At 40.5% G+C, this 12,300-nt stretch overlaps 1 protein-coding gene across 1 annotated transcript in view; it reads right to left on the bottom strand.

Annotated features, from left to right (window-relative positions):
- Positions 1–12,300, bottom strand: part of AKT1 (AKT serine/threonine kinase 1) — a 114,263-nt gene that overhangs the window by 23,835 nt on the left and 78,128 nt on the right. Inside the window, exons 5-9 of the mRNA XM_018556636.1 lie at positions 11,037–11,184; positions 9,327–9,458; positions 9,175–9,240; positions 7,465–7,533; positions 1,828–1,953 (exon numbers count right to left, since the gene is read on the bottom strand). Coding sequence (XP_018412138.1) covers positions 1,828–1,953; positions 7,465–7,533; positions 9,175–9,240; positions 9,327–9,458; positions 11,037–11,184 — 541 coding nt within the window. The remainder of the gene's footprint in view (positions 1–1,827; positions 1,954–7,464; positions 7,534–9,174; positions 9,241–9,326; positions 9,459–11,036; positions 11,185–12,300) is intronic.

The following is a 12,300-nucleotide window of genomic DNA, read 5'->3' as shown; positions in this document are numbered from 1 at the left end:
TTCATTACCTCAAATAACCCCACCAGCAAGTGCATAACAAAACACTAATTCACATCTCCTGTTCAAAGTGCTTCCATTGAGGGGAGGAGGAAGGAGGGTTATTTATAGCATAAGACAGGTAAATGAAGCACTTCCACCCAATCTCTCATTACACATACAGTTTTACTTCAGTGTTTTGTAAACACGCCACAACAGTACAAAACATTGGCTTAATATCCTGCAATGGATGCCAAAAGAACAATGAATAAAGGTCAGACAAAGACTTTCTATGGGATGCCTGCTTGTACTGCTGTCATCCTTAAAGGGCTAACCGTGCGAGTGTGCGTGTGTGTGATTAAACTCTGCAATGTATACATTGTTGAAGGATAACTGTATTGTAACACATTAGCTTTTCAAATGTAACCTCTTTTTTTCTGACTTTTCATTCCCTCAGCCATCATCAAAAGGCCAATGTAAACACTGCCTCGTTTATATTCAGCCTGTCTACAGTCTGCACATTATCATAAGAACAGGACGAAAGCTGGCCATACACTATGTGAATTTTAGTTGGTTTTTGATGAAACAGCCAAAATTCACACAGTGGGTGCCGCTGCCGGCACCCTCTCGGCCGGTGTCCCTCCATCAGCTGATCGAAGGAGCCGGTTGGAAAATCTAACAAACAGAGCTGGCAGCCAATCAACTGCTGACTGTTTGGATATTCTGACCACAGCCAGCACTCAAGACAGCGGGAGATTCCACAATCAATGCTCGTAAGCAACAATGGAGAATCTGTTACGTTTTCTTCATTAAAAAAACAGATGTCAAACTGCTGGAAGGAGACAGCCTGTGCATATATATATATGCATGGTGTAGAAAGCCGACAGATTGTCAGTGTGCATTTTGCTTTACACAGCTGGCTAGTTGAAATATTATGTGATGGGAATAGCGAAGGTTAGGCTGAACCCATTCCAGGGCTGTCTCTGCTCCCAGCAGTTTGATCTGTTTCACCAGTGAATACACAAGTGCAGTGCAGTAATCATCACAAATAATGGCTTTCACAGGAACAGATGATTTATTTGTTGTTTTTCCTTATTGCTGGACACAGAGCAGCTCTACTCCAGTTGAGCTGCCCACCATTTAAGAAATTGCAACCTTAAGGATGACACTCAGGGCCTGTTCACATCTATTTAGCGGGTAAACACAGATCAGCTGAAGTGAATCTGGCAGTGGCCTAATAGTCGGCATGAATACAGTTTTGACATGTCGCAATATAATACAATATAGAGCAACAGCATCATTTTCAAAAAAAGCTTTTATTGTTTACCTGTGGATAACTTATCCTGGAAATTCAGGTATATGCGCTCTAGTGCAGTGACTACACCTAGACTGAGATGTCATCAGTCCACTGCAGGGAGAGGAAACATTTCCTTGCAGAATGCAATGGTGTAACTTAGTAGAAAGTCACAAGGTAAGAAAGAGACCACCTTGGTCTCTTTCCTTGCGACTATCAGCTGCCAGCACCGTCCGTGTCTTCTGACATGGGCCGTAGCTTGTATGTACAATGAAACATGTATTTTATCCTAGGTACTCGTAAAAAAGAAGTTGGAAGCTATGTTGCAGTACAACACATTACGTGTCCTATAGGAATGAATAGTGTGTAACATCCCCCCCAATATGTGCTACGCTCTCCCTTCTGGTGCTCGCATGCATTAGGCCTTAGCCTCTAGCCAACAAAGCCAGCACGGTGCCTAATCAGATTTTGATCATTGCTGTATCTGCCATAATGGGAAAAATTGTCTGACATAACACAGAGCACGATCAAAGAAAAAGGGAGGACCGAGGGGTTACCTTCAAATCTCTGTAAACTACATTTTTTTCAGAGTGAAGATAATCTAACGCAGAGACAATTTCTGCTCCATAAAATCGTGCTCGGTCTTCAGAAAATATACGTTCTCTCGATAGATGAAAGAATAGCTGAAAAGAAGAAGATTACTTTATTAGTCATTAATTCACCCAGATATATTTTTGCATGTTGTTACCATTACTGTTGGCATCACAATACTAACACTTTACAATCTATATTAAAAGGGATATTAAAGTCAACAGCTTTTTACGGTATTTCAAATGCTGCTTCCTGATGTTTACAAGTTTTAGCTTAATGAAAATTCAGCTGGCCCCCTGAGCACTGGCTCTGATATCCTGTTTTAGGGTGGCTCCTTTCCCTTGCAGGGTCCTATGGTGTCACCTTTGTGTGTGCTAGTAAGCTGTGCATGTCTCCACAAACACACAGACAAAGCAAAGCAAGACACTCCCCTGCTCCCCTTCCCTTCTCCAAGCTGTAGATGGAAAGCTGCAGGATTCTGCTCTGCCCTTGTGATCTTGTACTTGACAGGAAGTTCAGGGAAACTGAGCTGAGAGAGTTGCAGCCAGCTATTTCGGAAACATGATAACATGTACACAAATATTTTTCTGGGCAATGCATGAATGTTTGATCTGGATTCATTATGAAAAAATAAACTGCAGACTCACTGACCCACCACATGGATACTAAAATATATCCCATCAAATTCTATATTGGGATCCTGTTATCATTGTGCGCTGTAATTGGTTATCTTTATCACTGGTCATAATTCTATTAATTGTGCACCCCTATGGATCAGAGACAATGTACTGTGACCTAATTAATTGTGCTCTGCTAGAATACTGTGAAAATAAATATAAAATAGTGTTGTGCTATATAACAAGGCCTTCAATCCAAATAGCACTTCAAGTTATAGTGATATATATATAAAAAGTGTAACACCCTTTCAAAATGTCATCATCTGTGGTACTGCGATTTTACACCGTGCTGTTCAATAAGAACATAAATCCTATTTTTCATACAAAATCATCCAATATTTCAACAAATAAAAATAATTTACCAAGTATAAGATATATAAATGATACTTGGCAAATTATTTTTATTTGCACGGATTTCAACGCATCACACTGTTTAATTTGTTTTTTGGTAGAACTCCTCCCCACCCCCACACACCTTGCATGAACGGGTGTATTCGAATCAGATGGCAGGGCTGGTTTTACATTTTAAAAAAATATTTTTTACTTATCACTTTTTAAATTATTTCCCCCTAACTTTTGTTATCACAAAGGGGATAACAAGGCCCTATGTGACAACATTTGGAGGTGACAGGTTCAATTTATGGAGACATCAGGGGTCTATTAGACCCCTGATGTCTCCCCTGCCTTCCAGTACAGATGATCAAGCACAGGATTGTTTACCTGTTTGCCTGGCCTTTCAGCTGGGCCTTAAAAGCTCAGAAGCAGGAAGTTCTGAGAGCACAGCGTTCTGTGCTTCATTCATCACAGAGCAGATTGCGGAATGGACCTTCCTCGGTCTACTGCTGCTTCTCCAACCTGACGGAACAGCAGGACTAGCTGTACCCCCCAATAGGTGGCCCTGCCTGATGTCACTGGTTGTTAGGACATCATTCCTGGTAACCAATGACTGAAGCAGAGGAGGGCCTGTGCTGGGTTATGGCTGGCAGTGGATGCACCTGCCCCATGTCCGGACCATGGTGTGACATTTAGTGACGTCCGACATATATGATCACAAGTGATGGCCAGAAGATACGCAAACGAAATGGGGAAAATCTATGGCAATTTCAGCAAAAGTGAATGCATTTTTCCACCACATTTAACGGGGGCAATTTCAATCCCATCGCTTTGCGGTCAGTCAAAACCAACATTATACGTCTTCAAAGAAGAACGATTTCCACTCATCCTCATAGTTAGAGCCGCCCTGTAACAAAGCAGCTTTCACAGGTCAACTCTATTGATCGGGAGCAGAAACATGCAGCCGATCCAGTCACTTCCCGATCATCTCCCTGCAGTGAGCGGTGACTGTCAGTCACCACAGGGATTCCACCACCCCCCCCTCCCATCTCCGATCCTCCAGCGCTGAGTGGAGGAACGAACAGAGGAGGGAACGGGCACAGCTGGCTCTTCCTCCAGATAGGCTCTGGCTCTGGCTGTGGCACTCTCAGTATATAGCAAGCAATAGCCCGCGATATACTGAGCTTTGTGTCACAGGAGGAGATTAGTATATGTCCTCCCGTGACCCTAAAGGGAACTATGGGGACTGAACTATGGGGAAAAACCCATAGTTCTCTTTTAATTACTTTCAATTTTCAACAAAAATAATAAGACTTGATCACCCTCAAATTGCCTCGTATATGGCCAGCTTAAACCTGTAAACTTGGCTGAGCCTACACCTGCCTGATAACAACTGGGAAACGTCAGCATTTCCCATCGAACACAATCGATCTTCAAAAGATGATCAAAACAAGAGAGGTAACAAGTTGATCATTTCCTTACCTTGCATTACAGTATACATTTGTTTTGCTATAGATAGGGGAGTTACACTAAAATGGTGCAGCACTCTTCAGCTCTAGGTTAGTAATGTTTACCACCGACCATAATCAGAGCAGGGGCTGTCGCTATAAACATGCTGCTAGGATGCTCCAGTAGGTCTCAGAAAGTTTCAAGTAGTGCTCAAAGCTTACTGAAAGTCTACTGAAGCCTACTAGCAGTTTGTTTAACCCCTTCATGACTGAGGCCTTTTTTTAAAAAATTTTGCACCCATGTTATATTCCACATTTTAGGCCTGAAAATGACTTAAAACCCCCAAACATTATATATTTTCTGAACGCTAAGACCCTATAGAATAAAATGGTGGTAGCTGCAAATTTTTATGTTGCGCAATATTAGCGCAACTCCTTATTAATCCCCAACATTTAGTGAAAAATTTAATTAAATGCCCCAAAATACCCATTTTTTTAATGAAATATAAAAGATGATTACAACGAGTAAAACGATACCCAACATGCCCAGGTTACAAATTGCGTGCGTCCGTGAAACGGCGAAAAACTGCAGTACCCCAAAAAGTCCATAGAAGACGCTTTAAAACCCCACACAGGTCATTTAGAGATACCCCAAAATACTGGCACTAGAATTATTGCTCCCACTCCGGCGTGCGGGGCGATACCCAACATGTGTAGCGCGTTCGTCGTTTTCATGCGTAGGTTCACCCGACGCGTGTTTATGTGGCGACGCACATGTAAACGTCGTGTACACTGTACGTCGTCAGTCACAAAGGGTTTAAAGTGACTTTCAGCATTCCCATTATAATCTGTGTTTAATACACAGATCATAATGCACGTCTGCATGTCTGTTTTACAGCTTTGGGGGTCTTTGATTTGAACCTTAACCAGGACAATATCTGCATGGCGTTTGCATGTTCTCCCCGTGCTTGCGTGGGCCTCCTTCTGGTACTCTGGTTTCCACCAGCACCCAAAAGACATGCTGGTAGGTTACATAGTAGGTAAGGCTGAAAAAAGACACAGGTCCGTCCAGTTCAAAGTATGCATGTACGTACTTATGAATATATATATGTGTGTGTGTGTGTGTGTTTTATATTAGGGATGCACCGATACCAAGTACAGTACTCGGTACAAGTACAGATACTTTCCAGCTCCAAGACTAGACTAGAGAAAAATTAAAAAGTTAGGAGGCAGTTGTCATTTGTAAGGCGCACACGGAACTCCAGTATAAATATATATATTTATTATTTTTATTTTTTCTTTGCTCCAGTTGTTCCCATATCCTTGTATATTTAGTGAAAAGAAACTCATGTAAAAGTTTCTTGAATTTATCAATGTTATCAACAGACACTACTGACTGCGGTAGGGAATTCCACATTTTTGCTACTCACACAGTAAATAACCCCTTGCACAGTCTAAGATGAAACCGCCTCTCTTCTAACCTCATGTTGTGTGTCCTCATGTCATTAATAGAGTCGTTGCTGTAAACATCTTGTCCCCAATAATGTTGTTCCCATTAATAATTTAGAAAATTGCAATTAGGTCTCCTCTAAAGCGCTTCTTTTCTTAGAAGAGCAAGTTTAATCCTTAGAGGGGATCTTCATAGCTCAGCCTTCCACTACCTTTATTCATTTTGTAGCCCTTCTTTGAACTCTCTCATGTTCAAGGACATCTTTCCTGAGGAGTGATGACCAAAACTGAACCACATAGGCTGATTTATAAAATGGTAAGATTGTGTTTTTTATCCCTTGCCAAAATCCCTCTTTTGATGCAGGATAGTATTAGGTTTGCTTTGCTAGCCGCTGCTTGGCATTGCATACTGCTGCTGAGTCTGATGTATGAGCACCCCCAGGTCTTTCTCCATGTCTGACTTCCCCAATGGAGCACCCCCAAGTAGTAGTTTGCACACATGTTCTTTGCTCCCATGTGCACACCTTAGAATTTTTCAACATTAAATTGCATGTGCCATTTTGCAGCCCAGGCCTCAATTTTATCTAGGTCCTGTTGAAGTGAATCTGTCTTCTTGAGAATTTACTGCCTGACAGTTTAGTATCAACTGCAAACACCGAGATTGAACTATTTGTACCAATCTCTATGTAATTTATAAATGAGATAAACTGAATTGGTCACAAGACCGAACCCTGAGGCACCCCACTCACAACTTTTGCTCAATTAGAAAATTAACCATTTATTAATACACTCTGGATCCGGTCGCACAGCCAGTTTTACACCCATGTACATACTATTTTATCGAAACCCATAGACCTTAGTTTATAAATTAACTGTTTATGTGGTACTATTGCAAATGCTTTAGTAAAGTCAAGAGACACCACATCTTCTGGTATTCCAGGTTAATATGCTCACGTCTAAATCAGCACTAATATGAGTATGTATGCATACAGCATAGGGACCTTAGATCGTAGGCTATGAATGTACAGTATGTAAAGAGCTGAATAAATCCTTGGCACTGTATAAATGCCTATAAAATCAACAAAGCTGCTTGAAGCTGACCGAGGGCTTTGCAAATTATTATTATACAGGATTTATATAGCGCCAACAATACAATTCAAGACAAGATGGTAAGGAGGGCCCTGCCCAAGGCGGCTTACAATCTAAAAGGGAGGGAGAAGTGAATGCTTATAAAAGCTTGCTGTTCACACAAAGCGGGCCTTCAAGGGCCCATGTTGACAGATCTTATTTGGCAATGAAATGTCACACTAGGCTAAGCATAGAAGTCTGGCCTCATAATAAAGTTAAAATGAAGTTTTCTGGTCGATACTGTATTAGATTTACCATTAGGCAATGGCAAAGGCAGCACAGGCAGCTTCTCCCTTACAATACATTTTTTCTCCATCAGTAGAACGGAGTCATCTCATAGAAGATTATTTACACAATCACAATATTAGAAGCCAGGTTAGGACTCGTAAACTAAGAAAACTTTCTGGTTCCTTGGACACCAATGGGGGTGTTCCACAGGCTCCAATGAAGAAAATCCTGTCGCGATCCCCTACTTTTGCCATCCTGTCGCGATTCCCCTACTTTTACCATCATCTCTTCTGAGTATAATCTTAAATAATCGTTCACAAAATAAAATTTCAGTATTTACCTCTCCGCCATTTGCATATTCCATAACAAAACATAAGCGATCGTGAGTTTGAAAGGAATATTTTAATGCCTAGAAAAAAAAGAAACTAAATTAGATATAAATAGACTTTGGTTAGTATTCCTTCCATAGAGCACAGACATACAAGGCAAAAATCAGGGAATGGGGACCAATGTGTCATGAATTCTTGGGTCTGTATTTCCCTCAGTTACCATTAGGTGCATATCTGGAAAATGTAAGATGTGATCTGACTGGTGGCCGTAGTAGGGAAATAAAGTAAACTCTAAGGGGCTGATTTATAAAGTGTTTGCACAGTGTATAGCTGGGTGAACGCTGATCACAGCACATTACTGCCACTAGAAGGAGCTGAGCTAGTGGCAGTATTGCTGTGTGAATGTCACTAGGCCAGCTATACAGTGGGAGAATATGTGAAGCATAATTTAAAAAATAAATAGCTGTAGAATTCTTACAGAAAGGTCTCCTCCTTAGTACAGAGACTGTTCAAATGTAACAGATTCCCTTACTGAATTTGGGGGGGGGTTATTGCCTAAACCTGCATGGAAGAAGGGAACATGTCAATTAAATAGTCAAGTATAATTTGACATAAGGGTTCTTTAAATGGCCATGAACCTAAAGTACAACAACACTACTAGAGCTAAAAAAAAAAAAAAAGCTGTCCTCTCCAGGCTAATTATATACACTGCAAGAGCATCTGGAGATATAGACGCCTGCCAGTAACTTTCTCAAAGTGGGAAGGTCTGCCTGCTGTAATTACCTGACCAGACGCAATCAAGTAAAATGATAAAAAAAACATTGCATCAACACGCCTTTAGATGTACTGTAGACTTGTCCGGTATGTCACAACAGATAAACAGTTTTGCATGGAATGCCTGAAATTTGACTTTAAGCCTATGCAGACTTCTGTGAAATGCACTGATTGAGTCCCACAAGCAGGGAATGAGATTTCGGGCGGCATCCATAAACAGTTTAAAGGACGCCCCGGGTCCAAATTAAATGGAAAGGGAATTTGAAAGGGACAACTTACTCCGGAGTTAAATTTTAAAAATGCCTTCCAGTATAACTATAAACAAAAATGTATCTTATTTGTGTAACACTTGGCTGTAGATCCTCAAATCATCTCTGAATTGGTGCTGACACTGTCCTTCCTTCTGGAGGTTGGCTACCTTTGCTCCAAGCTTGCTCCCATGATGGACTACAATCTCACACATTCTCAAGTGCTGGCTACTTTACAACATACACAGGGACCATGGGGAACAAAAGTAGACACCCTCCAGAAGGAAGGACAGTGTCAGCACCAGATGATTTGACTGAGTGATTTGATTTGAGTGATGCACAAATAAGATACATTTTTGTTATATTTAAGGTACCTGAATGCATTTTTAAGATTTAACACCTGAGTTTAGTTTCACTATAACAATAAATTGCAGACTAGGTTGAACATTATACTGGCATTAAGCCAAATCCACTCAATTAGAGCTGACAACACACACATTACTCCTGGGCTGGCATCCTCAAACCCTTTGCACTCTCCTGTTGTGAAGCCTACATAAAAGCAAGCCTGCTAGAGAGCAAAGTGCACAGAGGAATGGGACTAAACCTTTTCAAAAGATTATACTGCAAACAATACAAATAACTTAGAAAATGGTAACCATAGAAAAAAAACTGCCATTGTAACAGAACTTAATAACTTACCGTTAAGAAAGGGTGCCTAGAGTTCTGTAAGACGCGGTTTTCAGTCAGTGTGTGCGCTACTTCATCCTAGAAATAAAAACACTCAAGGTATAAAACGATTTTGTTTATTCCGAATTCATATTCAAAAGTGTAACGTTACCCAAACAACTCACCTTTGCAACAATAACTTCTTTTTTTAAAATTTTCATAGCGTAATATCTTCCGGTTGCTTTTTCTTTGACTAAAATAACTTTTCCAAAGGTACCTTTCCCCAACAGCTTCAGATATTCAAATTCATTCATCGTCTGCGGATATCAAAAACAAAATAAAACCTGATGAGCTCCTTTGGGTTTACACTTTTATGTCCGGCCGCCTGCAATCTCAGTCACCACCAAGGATTAAACAATTCAAAACAACCAGTGAACAAAGTGAAAAAACGCATCTGAAAAAATCTCCAGGTATTTTACAAGTCAGCCTGAGAATTTTAGAGAAAAGTTGGTAAATGGTGGAGTGAAGGGGGGAATAATAGATCACTAAAGCAAAGCTAGAATGTAAAGTTAGGCCTGGTTCAATGCTTTATCTAGGCATTAGGGAGGTAGGCTAGGAGTATAGCTGGTCCCAGGGTGTCCTGGTTGCAAGTCACCACATCGCTCAGTCCCAGAACCAGAGCTGAAGCACTTCTGGACAATGCAGGAGAGTTGATAACTTCACTTGCTTAGCCTACGTCCTTTTTGCCTGGGTAATATATTACAGGAAACCTAGATCTAAAGCCTAACTTATAACACTAAAGTAGTGTGTCAATTTCTATTGTTTATTATAAATATGCTTTCCTTGCCATACTATCCCTTGATCTCCTCCAGCCTCGTTCAGCCACTTCTTGACTACATGCACTTGCCAGCATTGGCTGTGCTTCATTGTTTAGAACCGGCTTCCTGATAGTGACAACTATGGATCATGCCCGCAAAGTGTGTGTCGGCACAGCCGCTTGTAGTCCCCACCAGAAGGCCACAAGACAGGGTGAGAACACCCATCCACCAGGAGGCCACGAAACAGGGTGATAACACCTATGCACAACAGTTCTCAACCCATAACAGGAAGTGCCTGAACAAGGACCTTTGTTGCAGGGTCACCAGGTATTATTTCAACAAAGGTTGCATATTTTAAAAGAACATTAACATGTTAAAGCTTAAGAAGATTTTAGTGACTGCCTGTCATGAATGGTGTAAGAGTTTATTGAATCTAGGATGAAAATGGCACTTGTCCATCAGGTTTAAACTCTCATACTCGAGCAGCTTCCACTGAGAACAAGGTAAGATGCTAACAATTGTGTGCAATTTTGCCTCTTGGGTATAAAATAAAAAAAATCAGATCAGTTTACCTAGGTCACAATACCATACTATCCTTTAGTAATTATAACTGTGCATGTTAACATGGCTTTTAATTACAACTGGAATATAGATTTACTGAAACCTTAGAACTACATTTAAAGTGTAAGTACATACTGTATGTCATGGTGGAAGTATGTAGCCCACAACTGCCAAACTCCTTAAGATATTAGATCCATGCCTATTATGCTGCTTGGCTTTAATACTTTAGTACCTAACCTGGAACAAAGTATAAGAGATAAGAAATTCCAGCTTCATCATTTTATTGCACGCTTGTTCCCAGTCTGTGACTCAGAACTACTGAAGTCAGAGACAGCAAGCAACTATACATTTTGAGGAGGCCAACAATGGCAGCCCATCTATTTCTCTCACGGCACTTTACACAAAACCACTCCAGTTATTACAGGTATATCTACCAACAACTGAACTATAAACACCAAGGACAGGTAATAAAAAAGGATGAGCAATATCAAATGAAGCTCATTCCATCCAACTTACTACTTTGTGTTTTGGTTTTGAAAGGGAAACTTCCATTTCCTCTGCACCGGAGTTATCGCTCGGAGAGCCAGACCTAAATTCCATCATTTCTTCTTCTTGTTTCTTAAGGCTGTCGGCTACTGCCTGTATGGCTTTTATCCATTCTTCTCTGGAGGAACATGAGAAAGCAGGGATCAGGAGAGGTGAAGTATCCATTATACAGTGCTAGGTGAGGAATGGATTCTGATTTAATGACCTTCCACTTACTCGCAGAGTTGGCTTTTCACCTGTCAGCTCATTAACTTACATTGGAAAGCTATTGCCTGTGTGAAGCCTCAGACCGGCTTTGAAACTTGCAAACCTATGATGGATGGGATCGGTTTTAAGATGCCTAAAGTGAAACTCAAGGCAAAACACAGATACATATAGCTTTATTTTTTACCTGTCAATGCCCATTCTTGTAAACACACTCCTGCTATTCAGAATGAACACTTTGCTACCTATTGCTTCCTGCTCATCGCACAATAAGGTTGTGCGATGAGCTCATTGCACAAGGTAATGAAGTTGATTCATGATCCAATAAATATGACCTAGGAAGCTGCATTGCTGAACCAGAAAATAAGTGTAATCTGCCTGGCTGTATAATATAACAGGAGGTGTGTAAATCACAAGATTGGGTAGACAGAAGTAAACTAGTAAACATTTATGTATTTCAATTGAGTATGTAACCATTTGCCTGCAATTCTCCAATAGCATGAGTAGTGATTTTGCCCGAGGAGAGATATTTATTTCCTATGGACATTAGTCTTTGGTCCACTTAAGGTGGTACTAAACCCTCCTTTTTGCTGAGGACGGCGCCATCTTAGCCTCTATTTAGAAGAGCAGTTGCCATTGTGCATGTGATCAGCTAGGACACCATTTATTTTGAGGGCTTGAAAGATCAGTTGAGAGCCGACATAAGCATACTGGCAACTGTGACATTTATCACCAGAACCTTGAATTTTGAATTAAGCATTTATTCAAAACATTTTAGCATGACCTTTCTTTTGGAAAATGGTTAAATAAATTGGTGCATTTAGTTCCCCTTTAAAGCAGATTTACACCCAAACTTTTTTTTGGGCATTATATTCTGTTTCTGTGCACTAAATTTTATTTTAGTGTATTTTATCCTAAAAATATTTTTTTGATAAACATTTGCGCAACATAAAAAAATGCAACTAGTATCTTTTTATTCTACAGTGCCTCTGCTTTCAGAAAATGTATAATTGTTTGGGGTCTGAAGCGG

This window comes from Nanorana parkeri, unplaced genomic scaffold, assembly GCF_000935625.1.
Source record: "Nanorana parkeri isolate BGI_ZX_2015 unplaced genomic scaffold, ASM93562v1 scaffold12, whole genome shotgun sequence".
NCBI classification, from domain to species: domain Eukaryota; kingdom Metazoa; phylum Chordata; class Amphibia; order Anura; family Dicroglossidae; genus Nanorana; species Nanorana parkeri.
The sequence above is the reverse complement of the archived record's forward strand: the minus strand, read 5'-3'. Positions and strand labels throughout refer to the sequence as shown.